At 31.6% G+C, this 17,806-nt stretch overlaps 1 protein-coding gene across 8 annotated transcripts; it reads left to right on the top strand.

Annotated features, from left to right (window-relative positions):
- The first annotated feature begins 2,089 nt into the window (after window positions 1-2,089).
- On the top strand, window positions 2,090-17,770 carry LOC148607576 (uncharacterized). 8 transcript variants are annotated; one of them, XM_088544417.1, is made up of 12 exons: window positions 2,090-2,546; window positions 4,610-4,832; window positions 8,254-8,344; window positions 10,707-10,765; window positions 11,404-11,700; window positions 12,954-13,205; window positions 13,349-13,543; window positions 14,473-14,559; window positions 15,530-15,546; window positions 15,974-16,166; window positions 16,437-16,489; window positions 17,479-17,770. In XM_088544417.1, the coding sequence occupies exons 3-12, from the start codon at window positions 8,319-8,321 to the stop codon at window positions 17,725-17,727; spliced, it is 1,428 nt and encodes a 475-aa protein (XP_088400543.1). In that variant the 5' UTR covers window positions 2,090-2,546; window positions 4,610-4,832; window positions 8,254-8,318; the 3' UTR covers window positions 17,728-17,770. The 8 variants fall into 8 exon arrangements, with proteins under 8 accessions (XP_088400543.1, XP_088400545.1, XP_088400550.1 ...); XM_088544418.1 differs by lacking the exon at window positions 2,090-2,546 and adding an exon at window positions 7,689-7,870 and having other exon boundaries at window positions 4,445-4,832; XM_088544419.1 differs by lacking the exon at window positions 4,610-4,832.
- Window positions 17,771-17,806: the final 36 nt, after the last annotated feature.

Here is a 17,806-nt window from a genome sequence, read left to right as displayed (position 1 = left end):
TTTCATTCTTATTAACAAAAGAACGGCTCATTTTATAGTCATAGAAGGTTTAAACGATTATTAACAATAAAAATTATTTATGTTTATACGTTTCAGGGTTATGTTGCTACAAGATTAAGGTCATCACTACGAAAGTTTTATGGTCTTGATCATGAACTCGTGGACCATTACGGCGTATCCATCAGCTTTCGTCTACTCCGGACTTGACTTTTTATGAGCTACTCGGCGGGTGTTTCTAGAAAAGCAAAGGACGATTACCCTATCGGTGTCCCCTAGACCATTCTCCCAGTTTATTTGAGTCCGAGTTGCTTATTTACCTTTGTTGCTATATATGTATTATTTTGACTATTTTATGTTTTTGTTGTGTGTATCTGCTTGTCGTGTCTGGTCATTGTCTATGAATTACCTTCTTTTGATTTCCACTAGGATCTTTGTTCGCTTCATTACGCTTTCAATCAGCGTATTGCTTTATCAAACTATAGCACTAAAGTCGAATCAACAAAGAGGACAAAATTCAATTAAAAATGTACTTTAGTGATAGATGCATCACAAAATGTCAATAGAAATACAATTGGTAATATACTCATTGGCACTGTGTTTTTCTTTTCTTCTCGAAATCTAGAAACATATACAGGTAATCACACGATGAACCTAAATTATCATCAAAGATCAATCAAAGAGAAATTTGAGGCAGCACTACGAATGCTCGAAACTTGATTTCAATTGATGGCTTTAGACTTTCAATTATAAATTATTGATTTGCGTTCTTCTTTTCTTAAATGAAAGGAACATAATACATTTGTTATATCAAAACCTTACTTAGATATATATTTGTCTATAGTAGGTTTGTTATCAAATACCTAAAGTCTTTTAAGGGTACCAGAGGGCATTTATTGAGCATGCAATGTAGAATTGCGCCACTTTGAAGAAGAATGAATATTTCCTTGAAATATCACTTACAACAGAGTAATTACAACTGTAGAAATCAAATCAGTTAAGTTAAGGTTGTCCTCCTTAAGTTCAAATCAATGAGCATTTTAGGTCGTTTTGCAATGAAACGCCTTTTAGATTTAAGCAAACATATCATGGTTAAGGCAAAAAAAAACTCAGCTTTTCAAAAGTAAAATCCTTTAGATATCTATAGCTATCTTAGTAGGTTGCTACAGCTTACAAAAAAACAGTCAAGATGTATGGACTTTCGTATCAACGTATTCACAGTTTGGTTTTCATTTTTTTTTAGTATTTTTTTATATTTGATTAGTACGCATATTATAAAAAACAAACTGTCAGGAAAAACCGTAAAAAATATTTGATATGCGATTGATAAACGTAAGCAGAAATTTCTATGAGAACACGAATGAGAAACTAATTCAAAATAGGACCAAAAAGAAAAGATTTGGAGGTAACTCTACAGCCCCAAAAAGTGTTTAAGATAACTCTATTTTACTATTCTATGAAAAACGCTTAAACAGAATCAATGAGAATTTTAAGGTAACACATTGAAAACAAAAAAATCGAAATCAAATTTGTATCAATTCTTATAACAACACATATGTTTTCCCTTTTAGCCCTTGATTTTCAAAGGGAGGAGAAAATCTCCAAGTAGTCTATGTCATTGATTTAATATATAAATAAGTGAAAACGTTCCATAACACGCTTTTCAAATTATACATTTATCGTTGAGAAGTGTTGCATAGATTTAAAAATAAAATTAAATGTTCACAAAATTTTTATGTCTAAAAATGTAACTTCGGCAATAAGTAACAAATGGCTTAAAATAACCATTAATCAAACAATGCCTCAAAACTCTAGCATTTGGTTGGATAAGTGTTGGTACATAACCAATCATTAGTTTGAGCAACGTGTACTTCTCGTATTGACAGTGAATAAATATGTGTTCAACCAAATGATTAAAAACAATATTTCTAAAGATTGTAGTACGTTAAATATGTTTTTAAATGCTATTTAGTTTTGATTTTATTTCTCAAAAAAATTGTTTTTTCCTTTTGTTTTTGTTTTTGTTTTTGGTTTTTGTTTTGTTGTTTTCGAGGAGGAAATTAGTGTAAATAAAAGTTTTGAATCAAACCTGTTCTGTTTCTTGTTAAAGTCTAAAAAAATCTTTACTTTTTCAGAAATTTCTTTATATATTTTATTATGTCTAATAAAAAAGCGGGTTTTTATATCAGAAAAAAAACACCAAGAATGAAATCTAGTCGTATTAAAATAGCAATAAATACAATCTCAGTAGATATGAGTCGTTTATACGTTTAGAAAGCGCCATTGTTAAATGTAAACAGTGCAATAAATATTGATACAGTATTCGTACAAAGACTATTGTACATGAACGTGTGATTATTTGAATAGTATAACAGTATAAAATGTATTTAACAGCATTTGATTTCCAGTAATTAAGTGGGTGATGACTTCCGTCGAAAGACCAGAGATTCTAGCTGCTAAATGCAATGCCATTGTATCGAATCCAAACTCAATTTATAACCTACGAGGCGACCAAGATTCTTTCCTATGCTAGCGCGTTCCATTGACAGGTAAATTTGAGAAAAGAATAACAATGTTTGTTTTGGAAAGTAACAAGCAATCCAATTAGTTTGTTCGTTTAAATAGAAACCAAAAGCATGCATAAGAAACTATTTCCTCCTATCAAAACTCGGAATGCACTTTTTAAATTGTAGACAGCTAAGTACGGATCTTATAATGCTTAAACAGTATACGCTTGCCTTCAAAGACTAATAATCACATCATAACTTATCTAACAATGTGCATTCATAACTACAACCTAAACCAAGTCCTTATAATAAATATAATATAATAAAAACTGAAATTCGCGTATAAGAATTCGTTGCATCTGTCTGTACTATATTCAAAAACATAGCTACATTTATTATTATAGCTAATCTAATATCTCCTTGTGCGTGAGTGCGTGCGTGTGTGTGTGTTTATTCCGTCTTCCCGTGAAGAGAGTTTTTTTAAGAAATATGATTTAATAACATTAGTACATGCAAATTGTTCTAGTAATTTTAAGTATAGGACAATACTTTATATGTATGTACAATGCATTTGTTTGTTGTTTTCTATTTTACTTTTGAAATTCAGATGAGTTTAATCTATGACGTGTCTGATACAATGTATATTTCATTCGAGTTTATGTTTTATATTCAAGTCCATAGTCGCATAATGTAAGCGTCAATTCAAAGTGTAAATATTTTTTAGTTTCACTTTCTTAAAATAAGAGGTTTTAAGAAATAATCAAGGGAACCAAATTATAGAGGTAATCGAAAGAATGTAATCCAGGAAGAAAGACAAGATATGGAAAACAGACATGCGCAACAAAGAACATGAAGTAACTACAATCGTACATAGAAAGTAACAAAAGCAAATGAGCAACTCGGACTTTACTAAAAACTGGAAGCATGGATCAGGTACACCGGTAGGTTAAGCGTCCTCTATTTTTCTAGAAGCACCCGCCGAGTTGCTCATAAAAAGTCAAGTCCGGAGTAGGCAAAAGAGGACAGGAAAACTATGACACGTTGAATAAATCAGTTTTTATGTTGCAGATTAATACACCATAACGATCCACGAGTTCATGATGACGACCATAAACGTATGGATTCGTAATGAATAACTGTACATTTAACATTTTACTCCCAGTCGAGTAGTGATAAAAAAATGGACTGAGAAAGTATAGAAAATTTTTGCCAATCGAATAGTTATGTGACTGAGTAAAATTTAACTATTTTTATTCGTATTTATTGGAAATCCATAATATATAACACTACAAAATAAATTCATATTCTATTGGGGCCAATATCATTGTATTGGACATAGTACAATATTAGATAAGTATACAAAACTCACAGATCGTACTTCAAAAACACTAGAAAAAATATTACAAAATACATAGTTCTAATAAAAGAGTTATAACAAAAATATTGATGGATATTTATGCAATAACATTATATTACTCTAAATACACATCTATGTAAACTTTATGATAAAGTACGTGAATTAAATTCATCGTCAATTATCTATTTCCTCATCTCATTTAATGATTCATACATTTGAGAATATCAATGTCGTTTTCGGTATCCACTTAATGAATAAGTCAGTTTTATAAATAGATACAAGCAATGGTAAAATACCTTGTAAATTCCGATTTCTAACAGTTGTATTGAGTCTATATATACCTATATTCAATATGATCAATATGACAAGTCAATGGTTTAAACAAGGAAACAAAATTACATAAAGGATATTTTAGATCCTACGTTTGTGAAATACGATATGTATTCAATGTACAGTGAATGAATCATTTGACTAAATATTCACTGTATGTAATGTATACCTAAAATACCCGTTTTGTCACAAGTTGTACCTTCTTAGGTTTAGGCATGTTGAAATGAATTGTTTGATACAATTTGTTTGGTATATTAATAAAGTGCATAAATATATGTTCTTTTTATAAAATGTATAAAAATTTAAGATTGTGTCATAATGATTCCGACAAAACGTTAAAGCATTGAGTTTAATAATGCTTCCTTTTACGAATGAAAGTCCCTTAAATGAATAATCATGGGAACACCTAAAATTCTAGCGGAAATCAAAAGAATGGATCTAGGGATAAAGATTAGATATTGATAGCAGACACACAAAGATGAATATCGAGTAACTAGAATAACACGTACAAGAAAACAAAAGTAAATGTGCAACTCGGACTTCACTAAAAACATGGAGTATACCCAATGTGCACAGATAGGTTAAAGGTCCACTGCTTTTTAGTAACACCCGCCTTATTGGTAATGAAAAGTCAAGGATAGGTATGTAGAAAGAGGAATGGTAAACGTTGATCCAAGTGGTGCCTCATAAACTGATGGCCATATCAGCATTTACATCACCCATTTTGAATATTTTGCGTTGTTTCCTGTCAACCGTTTGTCTTTTGTCTTCGGGATGTTCTCGGCTGTGTTTGGTTTATTTTGGGATGTACAAAAAGTGAAGAAATCAAAATGAAAACCCATTGTGACTATTAATTGGACATAGAGCCCTATTTATTAGACCCTGGAAAAACTACGTCACATAAAGGAGTTTAAAACATATCTTGGACTTTATTGAAGTTTTATTTGGAAGTTTTAGCAGTAAAATAAAGTTATTGCCCTAAAAAACGCCATTGTACATTCCATTAGTTAGGTCTGTGCGAACATAAACGTACTTAAACAGGAAGATTGCGCCTACGTTTTTAATTTTAAATACTAAAGTGTCTTAGTCATATACGTTTGCTATTTTTGGTCAAATAAATTGTATTCTTTAATAGTTATCAGATTTCAATTATCGTTGGCAACGGTCTAAGATATTGTTCAAATTTGAAAGGCATTTTAGGACTCGAACAACTCCAATTCATGACAACTTCATAAAATTACATCAGGAAAAATAGTGAAAAAAACTCATGATGCAAGTACCAATAGTAATTTATTTCTAAAATTACGCCACAGTTAAAAATACGTCAATATTTAGAATTCAAATAAAAACAAACCTTGACCTTGAATGGAATAATTCATTTAAATTCATTCAAATTTATCCCTTTGGAAGAGGTACAAAACAACTTAAACCAAAATTGTCGTCTTATTGTATTGTCCTAAAAGATATCAAATCTTATAGCTAATTTAATACTAGTGTAATTTATCATTGATTGACTGTAATTGATAGACCTTGAAGAATTTTGTATTGAAATTTAGTGTCAATGACACCGTTACGACGATGCATATTGTGACATTGGCATATCATATTTCAAATATAATACAGATCAGACGTGTGTACGTTCATTTTGTACATGTCCTAAAAATTTATTATTATTTAACCTAAAGATTATGATACTTATAAAATGGAAACTAGCATTTAAATGTATTTCTAACGGTAATTTATCGTAACTAGATCAGAAGCATTAGGAAAAAAAACATTATTGAGAACAATGCTTCTTGCACTGAATTTTTTTCTCGAAAAGTAGTAAAAGTTTTTATTTTTTATCTTAAAAAGATGTTCCTTGTGACTGACAGTTGTTTGTTTAGCAAAAAGAAACCCAATTGTGAGAGTATAAATTCACATTCTACTGATACAAATAATCATGGAATTTGTATTTAAGATGTGAAAAAATTACATAATGAACAAAACTTTGGTATAAAGGTAAAGCACCCATAAAATTTTTATGATACTCTAGCTTAAACAGTTATCTTTCGTGCATTCTAGTAACTATAAAGAATTTTAATATTCAATCTTATACGACAAAATTTTAATATATAGTTCATTTTAGGAAAAACTTATTTCAGTATTGAAGATCGAGCAACATATATTGATATTGAAAAGTGAGCTTTATACGGCAATTTGTTAATTTTGTTTATTCCTATTAAAGGGATAATTATTTTCCTTCTAATGGCTAAAAGCATCCATATCAAGAATAGTTAATGTTTAAAATTCATTATGGAAACGATAATAAAGCAACTGGATAAGACAAAATATAAATCTATTGACCGATTTTCAAAAAAGAAAAACAAAACTCAAACAGTAGTTTCCCTTGCAAACTTCTGTCAGGACAACAACACCATCAAAATGGAAGAAGACTTACGTTGCACCATTTACTAAAAAGGGAAAATATTAGACACAGGATAAACATTTGAATACAATCGAAGTGGCCGCTTCTTAAAAAAATGTAGTTCCTAATTGGCCCAATCCAATACCCTTAACACAGTCCCAGCCCTTCTGTTACTGCATAGTACCTTAAACAATTTCAAAGAAATCCAAAAACTTTTAGTCAATTTATTGTCTTGACATCAGTATAAATGCTTTATCTGTCCCTTTTTGGTCCCCAATTCACATTAGTCTACCTTTTGTGTGTACAGTATTTTCATAGACAAACATTTAAACGCAATTATTAACTATATTATGGCATTAAAAGTCCAATAGCAGACAGTTCATACATTTAAGGACAAACACGTTTAATCAAAGAAAAGTGAGCATGTGGTAGCGAACGCTATTTTCCTTTATCTATATTAACTTTAGTATAAGCAAGTCACGGATTGAAGCAACGACCTTCATCACTCTAGGTATAATAACGCAAAAGTGCGACTGCTTGAGGGTACATTTTATGACATGTCAATCTCAATCAAATACAGTCAAACCTCGGTAGCTCGAACTCCAAGGGACCATTGAAATGTGTTTGAGTTATCGGGAGTTCGAGAAATTGAAGTTCGTATATTTTTTTTTCGGTGCCGGTCCGAGGTCGACTTTATCGTTAGAAATTGCCTACTTCCTACGAAGTTTTGTTAGTTCGTAGATCTTTTTCGTTCGCTTTCGGAAGATTATGTTGATTTGTGGACATTAAAAATGCTGTGTTCGCTTTTAAAAACGTGAGGAGTTCGAGTTCCTTGGTCAATAATTTGCTTTCATCCGATTTTCTTTCATGCTTTTATCATACCGACTTCGGAACATTCTCGAACTTCAATCAGTGTTATGTTAAAGATCAAAACTACCCAATTAGTGATGACTTAAATTTTACCTGTAATTAACTAAAATGACACTGATTAATGATAGAGTTTCAGTTTTTCACACCTTTTATTACCCACGCTGACAAAATTGTTGACGAGTTCGAGGTAGTGAGGGTTATTCTCTAAAATTTATTACAGAAAGGACCGACTAGTCAGTTCGAGTGTTCGAGAAATCCAAGGTTATTTATATTGATTAAATAGCAGAAACTTTTGGTACTTTGAATTGTGTACGAGAAATCCCGGGTGTTAGAGCCATCCAAGTTCGAGCGAGATCGAACTCCAAGGGACCGTTCGAGTTATCGAGAGTTCGGGAAATTGAAGTTCGTATCTTTTCCATTTTTTTTTTTTTGCGTTGCCGGTCCGAGTTCGACTTTATCGTTAAAAATTGCTTACTTAATACGAAGTCTTGTTTGTTCATTTATCTAGTGGTTATTATACGTGTATTCAGTTGTTACACTTATTGGAGATCTAAAACAGTATTAATAATTCTTAGATCCTCAGAATTGCCAAAAACATACTTGTTATCGATCAGCTCTAATTTTTTCCGTTGATAGATTGTTAAATTCAGGAAATATTACAAATCTTCCTGTTATTTGTTATCAGAATAAATCATTAATACATGTATGTAGTTTGTTTGTTTATATAATGAAAAGATGTAATCACTTGTTTAAAAAATACATATAGTACTATGCATATTTTTTAGATGTATATCAGGATAGCGCTGCTTTTTATATCAATAATCTGCCTGTATTTCGTAAGTGTTGATAAATGCAATCAATAGACATTACTGTAATGTAAGTATTTAATTTTAGCACATATTCGATAAATATTCAAATTGCTCATGTCAGATATATGTATAATTTTTTTCAACGCCATAGGGAGTTCTATGGGTAAAATTGAATTAAGATTGTTTATAATTATTATTCATGAAAAAAGGTTACTTAATGAGACATTCTTAACATCCAATATAATATATGGAATACTCGATATTCATAACTATAACTTACTATAAGGTTTATTGCATTTATATTGGTGATATATTTGAATATCATCCCGCGCAGATATATCATTGCACGAGACTGCAAGTACAATATTTAACATTGCAACGGATAATACTTAACATTATGATTTTTTTAAGTTGGAAAACGGCCTTATGAAACAACCTGATGTATTTGTATAGATGCAATTTATACTTTATAAATTTTGCTACTGTTGAACTAGTTCTTATTTCTTCAATACTTCATATCTGAACCACTTAAAACTGCATCGCACCATATTTGTTTTACCTAGCCATCAGTTCATAAATTACTGTTGAATACAGTTAATCTCAACTTGGCAGTTTAATCAACGTTGTAAAATGTATTTTGGAGTGACAGATATACGTACATATTTTGTGTTGACACTTTACAACAATGTAATATTATGGGAGTCAATTTCGGAAGGATATGATTTTTATCCCAAAATATTATATTTCACTGCAAATATTAGCAGTAGGGTGTGCCAAAAAAACACAGGATAGCTATATAACCTCAGACGAAGGCGAGGGTGATATATTTTCTGATCATGTTACTCGGTGTATAAAAATCTGGTGCAGGCAGTATGTGTTACATGCATATCTTACGAAAGAACTCTTTTAATACATTCCATTTTTATGTACATGTACATAACCTTTTCACAATTTATGGGAAACTAATCTCTTGTCCAATTGTTGCAAGTCCTCACACAGTGAATGTCAACCTAGATGAAATATTATACAAGTATTTCAACAATGTAATAAATCGACAATAGCAAAGCACAAAACTGAATGCTTCTACTCCCGTAGTGGTATTAATTCAGTGTGGATCTTGAAGAATTCGAAAGATCTTTTGGAGACATTCAGTTCAAGACTATTATCTGAATATAATAGCATTAAAACCCATGATTTTTCAACACTGTTTACTTTTATTCCCATACACACTCGAAATCACGAATTAAAAACATTGTACATCGTTGTTTTTTTCAAAAAAACATAGTACACCTAGATACAAATATATAGTTCTTGGTAGAGATTCCTCATTCTTTGTAAGAAATAATTCTAAATCATCTTCCGAATATACAGAGGAAGATGTTTACAAAATGCTGAAATTTTTAATCGACAACATATTTGTCCAGTGTGGTAGACGTCTTTTTCAACAAAAACGGCATTCCAGTTGGTACAAATTGTGCTCTTTGACTTGCTGACCTATTCCTTCACTCTTATGAGGCTGACTTTATAGCTGATCTGATCCGAAAGAACGAATGTCGTTTAGCTAGATCCTTTAATCTCAGGTAACGCTATACAGATGAAGTATTGTCTTTCAACAATCCTTATTTCGGGGATTTGATACATCGCATCTACAAAAAAGAACTTGAGATGAAGGGTACTACAGCCACTGTGAAGTCAACCTCATACTCATATCTTGACCAAAACTTAAAAATCGACGGTAAAGGAAAACTATTGACCAAACTTTACGACAAACGTGATGATTTTTCATTCAGCATTGTCAACTTTCCTTCCATCTGTGGCAACATCCCTTCAGCACCTACGTATGGATTGTTCATATCACATCTCATACGTTATCCCAGAGATTGCCGAAACAACGCAGACTTTTTGCGTCGCGCTAGAACTCTAACAAATAGGCTTCTGGAACAGGGTTATGTTGCTACAAGTTTGAAGTCATCACTACAGAAGTTTTATCGTCGTCATCATGAACTCGTGATTTATTCAACGGGTCATAGTTTTCCTTTCCTTGTTTGTCTACCCCGGACTTGACTTTTTATGAGCGAATCGGCGGGTGTTTCTAGAAAAGCAAAGGACGCTTACCCTACCAGTGCACCTGGTCCATGAACCCAGTTGTTAGTAGAGTCCGAGTTGCTCATTTGCTTTTGTTACTTTGTATGTATGATTGTTATTTACTTTATGTTCATTGTCGTGTATGTCTGTTTTCCATGTCTTGTCTTTGTCCCTGGATTACATTCGTTTGATGACCGCTATAACCTTGATTCCCTTGATTACTCTTTATTATCTAAAATGAAAATGGAAAAGAGGTGTATATGGACATTTTGTTATTTTGGAATAAAGTATAATATATGGCTATATTGCATGGTCTTTATATCGACCTTTTTCTAAATTTACAGGTGGTGTGTGTTACACGTTATTATGTTTGTTCTATATGCACTTGTTCTGAATAGTTTTGGTAAGTAATGAATACACTCTCGAAAAGAAGAAATTAAATCAAAGTTGAAATAAAAAATGATGCAAACCTTTAATAAGATATTACATAGCAGATGATGAACCAGTAATGTCCGATGAAATGATATTGCACACACAACACTTTAATTTCCGGAAAGGTTTTTGTCGTTTCCGTGTCCATTACGGGAAGAACAACTCGTGTACTTTCAATCACGTCTCTTATAAGAGTCAATCACTTGGTATCTCGGTTACAAAGACTTTGTTCCATTGTGTTCTTGCTGTTTTGTATTCGCGTGGTGATCAGTTAAATTAAGTCCTTGCATGTCTGGGACTGTTTTAATGTTGGTATCAATTAAACAAAACATTTGAATTGCATACTACTTTGACTGCAATTAATCATTCCAAAAATTTAATACTTTACAGCAATTTAAAGTCGCCCGTTATTTTCAGATGGTTCCAATCACACGATCGCGATATTTAGTGAACACTAGTGCATTGCAAATGTTTGTATTGACTTGTTATTTACAAATATTTTAATGACTTAATTGTTTTGATTTAACGTAATCAGTCAGATGTTCCGTATTATAACTTATATATAAAGTTTTTCAAAACATCATTGTTATAATTTGTTTTCTTTTTCAGTGTTTTTAAAATGTGCTTTGGCAAACGAGGGGACACTACAACTTGCAAAATTGAATACAAATGTTGAATTAAAGTGTCCTTACCCAATCAACATGTCCACTTGGGCTCACTCTTCAGGCAGTTTTATTGCAATTTTCGGGACAACGAATAGCAGCACGGACCAATTACAAAAATACAACTTTAAAGAGAACAAAAGTGAGCATACGTTAATAATACACAATTTCTCAGATGATGATGAAGGACGATACAGATGCCAAATGAACAACAATAACACTGTAATTGATCTGCTTCTTTGTCGTTAGTTAATTATTCAGCAATTTTCTGTTTACTTTTTTCCAACGGCTTTGACTTAATATGTAAACAATATTTAAGGTCGAAACTTCAACAGAACTGGGATATCTTGTTTTTGTCATGAGTGAAGCCCCGAGTAATTAATGAAAATAACAATATATTTATCATAGTAGTAAAAGGAATGATTGTGTTATTATTATATTGCAATAATTAATATGGTGATAGATTTGAACTGTAACATCAAAAAGCGGGAAGAACACTTTAGATCAGTGATTATAGCTAAATTCAGTTCAATTTTAACTGAACCATTTATTTTTTTAAGACATTTGTCCTTTCATTGTATGACTGCAAATTTATAAGTTCGAGGTTTACACTTTACAAGGGCATTGTGCGCGTGTACCATCAATGTGAAGACCCGGCAAAATCTATCAACTAATTTATTGAGATGAACCTAAAAACATAGAAAAATTGCACCATATGTTTCCATATATTTTAAAACATATGGAAGCATGTTTAAGACCAATTCGGAAATGTTTGCATTTGTGCTGAAAAAATCATATGGAGCCAACAGTTTGTTTTTTCTAAATTTTTACACATAACAGTTAGTCCTATGGAAAACATATAATTACCATTTAATTATATTTGTTAGTCCTTAACATATGTTTTACATATGTTTTAAATGGTGGTCCTAAATATATGAAAAAACATTTGAGAAGGTATATTTTGCATGTGTTTTCAAAACATTTGCAAAACATATGTTACAATTTCCCCCTTGTACGTCAATATTGCATGTTCGCACGTGTTTGAACGATTCTGTGGACTTTTTAGGTACATTTTTAATCATTTCCTCGAGATAAATCACTCATTGTTGTCTTTTATTTGACTAAGAGTGTTAAATACTTTGCGTTTAGGACTATTTACATGAACCAAATGGCAGTCCTTGCATTTAGTCAAAAACGAGTTAAATTAGAAACGAGTGTGTGCCGCCATAGAAAATACAAAATCAGGTGCCACATTATACTTATGATTATAAACATAATTTTGATAAAGGAAAATGAATTAAAACTTATCTGGAATACTTAAAATAATGCTATTTCATTTTACATTTAGAAATCTGCCATGTGTAGTCGGTATTTGATTTAAATGGACTTCTATTTATTGTTTTCTTAAACTGTTAATCTTGTCCGTTTTGAAGTTTTAAAATGTAATGTTTTATGCATGTTCATTTTCTGATACAACAATGGTGCAATCAATTTTAGGTATTCCACAGCAAGTGAAATTACTAATGGAAAATATTCAAACATCAATGGGGCCAACTTTTGGTTATCCGAATGGACTTATATGCAATAGAAAAGTTCAAACAGAGATTTCTACAGAAGAGCACCAATCCAGAAAAATTATATTTAAGGCTGATGACAATGAAACTGAATTGTTTGAGGAGTCGGTCAGATTTGAATGTGAATTTATCAACAAAGAGTTCTGTAGCTTAAACAAAACTGTTATGACTACAGGTATAGTTTATTTGTTGTATCTTATATGATGAGTAAAATTGGAAACATCAGTTCTGGTACTCCCAGTTTTTAGTTGCTCATTTGCTTTTGTTACTTTGTATGTATGATTTTAGTAATTTTAGTCCCTTTCCTTTTCTCCGCAGGAATTTTTACCGTTTACAATGTTGGTGGAGCGGACGTTTTGAGTTTCACATGTACATGTAATGACACCTCTTGCAATGAGTCAATGGTTGCATTCAAAATCAAAAGTACATTATATTTTTCTTCCTGGAGGAAAAGCTCACAAGAAAGCCTAGTTTGCGTGCTTAGCAATATAATGAACAACAGAACAGGACAAGGTATGGCCGAATAACTTTAACAAGTCATATACTGTAACTATGAAAACTTTCACGTATTACATAGCAGCTAAAAACAATTGTTGTTCTTTCCCTTGTCCCTTAATCCATACAATAAATATCTTAGCCTAGTGAAGTACGCAATGGTTGCGTTGCTTTTTTTTCTTTTTTAATATTTTATACCTCAACAATATCATTATTATTATTGTAAACCTTTAATTTGCTTTAGTTAACTTTCAATTGTAACACTGTCCGTCCGTTTGTCTGTCGTCAACACTTTACACAATAACTCAAAAACGCCTCAACCCAAAACTTTGGTCAATTTTCATATTGATTAATAAAAAACTACATTTAATTTTACATTTATTTAAAACGTCTGTTTTTCAGTTATAGGACTTTTTGCGTTTCAAAAAAGGAAGATTTACCGTTTTCGCTCTCTAACTGAAAAAAAAACTTTGAGCAAATGCCACGAAATTTGGATATAATTTGCGTTCATGGTCATAGCCTCCCTTTCGTTTTCTATAAAATTTCAATTTATCGTTTCCGAGTTTAAGTGCCTTTTCATGAAAATCGAGGTGTTGTTTTTTTTCGTTCTCTCGCTCTAACTGAAAAAGGCGTTCAGCCAAAGTCACGAAACTTAAAGATATTTTTTATATCCATGGCCAGGGACTCCTTTTCATTTTCTGTAAATTTGTATTTCTGATTTTTGGCATTTTTTTATAAAAAAAAGAAGTGGTTTTTTCAGTTTTCGTGCCCAGCCAACGAGCGTTTCATGAGCTTTTAGAGCAGCTTTTTATTTGCTATGCTAGGATTTAATGTCAAACGTTCGGTATTTATTTACTTTTATAAAATATAAATGTATTTGTTTGTTTAATTCAATGACTGAACGATACATTAACTGCATGCTTTGTAATTCTTATGATTTCAACGAGAAGTACGAATAAGTGTGTATGTTGGCATTGTTGCCTCTGGAGCACTTGTGATGGTGTTTGCTGTTGTGCTTTGCAGACATATCAAAGGTATGTTGATCAAGAAAAAAATTCCATTAAAAAACTTTATGCGCAGTTTTTTTATTAAACCCTCATTTACAAATTTATGCATGTAGTGAATGAGGTGACTGCACTTCCTTTCTGCCGTCCGTACTTCCTTTATTTTCTACTGTTACACAAAGACATATCGATTTCAAAACTACTCCTACAACTCAGTGAATGGAATTAATGAAACGTTCACAGAATCTTTATTACATATTTTCATTGCGCACCTCTTATTTCAGACTTTGATCCAAATCACTCTTAAAGTCGTGAAGTGCATGTAATCGAATGGAGGAATCGGGGTAGCAACATGCACAGTTTTCTTCTAGTGTTCCGTTTAAAATCAAACATATTGTTGAAGTTACAATGAATTTCATAGCTATCTGATTTGTTTGTTCAGGCAAAACGATAGGTTTCTATCACCATTCTAAATCATGCTCTAAAACCATTTCAATTAATTTAAGAATACAGTTAACAAGCTATTGAAATGCATATCTTCAATACCAATGTATAGCGTTTTAATGAGTATTGTGGGTAAAAATACTTGCAATACTATTATTGGTAGTATTTGGTAAAGAGGTCATTTCATATCATCATATCATTTTTACACCACATCTATATACATATATCAAGCCCAGGTCAGGTATCGTCCCGAAGACTACTGATCCTGTCGTAGATATGACAACCAAAGATTGATAAAAAAAAATGATGTTATATATAATTAATACGAGAATTATAGTTTTACCAGCCGATTACGAGACGTTTTAGGACAATGATACATGTGACCACATGTTTTGAGACTGGAAAAACCCTGAACATTTTACGTTATATCTTAATATCATTTTTTATTTTGGCATGCGCTTATTTTTTACTTTGAGTACATGGTTATGCATTGGATGTTCCATTACTGTTTGTAATGATAGAACATATAAAAGAACTGATTTAAATAATTTTGCAGGATATAGATCAAAAGAAGTAAGTCTTATTATAAGTGACAAATATTTTCGTTTAAGCAGTATGTCTCGTCTATATTTTTATTAAAAATGTTGGTTAACTGTATTGCACCTTATGTTTACACATTATCTAGTTTTAAGAAGTTTTCGCATTTGACATTGGCAGTAATATGTTTTAATTAGCGTATAACATATCGCAACATTTTGAAAACTTCTTCAAGTACTTATCAATGACAATATTAATGTCCACGTTTATTTCTTCTGATATCGAATAACAGGTAAACCGGGATCTATTGAATGTACATTATATGAATTCCAAAAGTTTTCGATTCAAAGATGGCAGAATATATCAAAGCACACACGTTAGTTCTTGAATAATATCCGTTCAGAACATACAAAAGAGACACTTATTTCGAATTAATTCTCTTATATTTTATATAACGTTACAGGAGAATATAGAAAATAATCAAGATAATGATGTTATCCCTGGACCATCAAACAGCCTTCACAATGAAGAGTACTCATCTATAGAAAGGCGACAGCAGATAACGTTAGGCCAAGTAGTATCCTTCGCCGTCTGCTCATCTCAAAATCAACCAAAAGCAATATGTAACAATGGCAACAGCGGTCTTAGTTGTCAAGGTACTTCGTTTTGTGTTTTTATTGTTGTTTCATTGTCAAGGTACTTCCTTCGTTTTGTGTTTGTAATTGATGTTTCATAACTAACAATGAATAATTTTCGAAAATTACAAGTAATGTTTACATGTTGATTGTCGCCAATTTACGCTCTGTTCGACTATTAAGAAATATCTACTACCAAAAACCGTCATCAGTTGATATCAAATTGTAACAAACCGTGAAAAAACATTTCTATAGTTAACGTTTGACAAATATGCTTCCAATATTGTGTAGGTCACATTACAAAACGCCAATCAGAGACAAGTCAAATATCCACCAGCTACAAGGTAAAATTTTAATGTATTTATTTTTATTCAGACTATTAAGCACTTGTTTCTTTTGGCACATTGATGTATTCTCTTTTACGAATCTGTGACAGCTTTTAGAGAGATAAGGGTAATCAAGGGAACCAAGCTTATAGCGGTAATCAAAAGAATGTAATCCAGGGACAAAGACCAGACATGGAAAACAGACACTCACAACAAAGAACATAAAGTAACTAAAATAAAACATACTAACTAACAATAGTAAATGAGCAACTTAGGCTCAACTAAAACCTGGGAGCATGGACCAGGTGCACCGGTAGAGTAAAAAGGGCAAATAATGTCCAGCTGTTTTGATGTTTTCATTTTCTGAAACATAAATATCTATAGTTTAAACATTCTTATTCTTCTTCATGTGCTCGACGTGGTTTTGCAAAGAACAGATCAATTAATAAGCTAAAATGTCAAGACCTTGGTAACTTCTCATTAGACAAGGTATAACGGTCAAAAGATAAATCAAAGATTTGCGATTGGTACATCATACACACTGATTTTTAGTACCAGGCCACATAAAATTCAGGCACTGGTAAAGTGATTTCTGTTGTAGAAAAACCCACCAAACAAAGGATGCTTTTGCAGTCTATATATGCTATATATTTTTCACATAACAATAATTATTTGTGCTCAGATCAAAATTTTAAGAAAATCATACATTTATCTTCCACACAAATCAACCAAATCAAATATAAACGATTATACCTCTTGCAAAGTCCTTTTTCATGTACAGACTACATAATTTTATCACAAAAGCGCAACAACCAAATGAAAAACTAAAACTTGTTGTGTGATCAGTAATTGTTTCTGAACCAGAAATAACATTGAACTCGGTGGGTTTTTGACAAGCACGAATCATCTCCTGTCTGATTTTCATAAAGACTGATACTTAAGTTAGTTGCAATCTTCGGTTAAGTTTTTAACTTTGAATATCTAATTCTATTTTTCTTAAATTTCAGACCTCTGTTGAACACAATTTGAATTATACGTGTATCAGTTTTAACAATGAGACATGCTTGCCGAATATTATTATTGGAGATGATCGCCGCACTCCATATGCGGACATAGATTTGACAATGAAGGCAGATCCACTGCCCGAGAGCGACTCTAGTGGTGATGAACATGAGGATAATCGTGATTTTATGACTTTAGAAGAAATGCAGTCATTAATAAATGTCAAAACTGAAAAATGTGAAGATGACTGTTGATCTTAAATATTTATATTGATATAAACACAGTCTTGAAAAAATATTCATTTTGTTATTTTTGTTGCAAAAACCAATAACA

This window comes from Perna viridis, chromosome 9, assembly GCF_037379345.1.
Source record: "Perna viridis isolate PV_CMFRI_1.1 ecotype Kerala chromosome 9, ASM3737934v1, whole genome shotgun sequence".
Taxonomy (NCBI): domain Eukaryota; kingdom Metazoa; phylum Mollusca; class Bivalvia; order Mytilida; family Mytilidae; genus Perna; species Perna viridis.
This window is presented reverse-complemented; position numbering and strand designations above follow the sequence as displayed.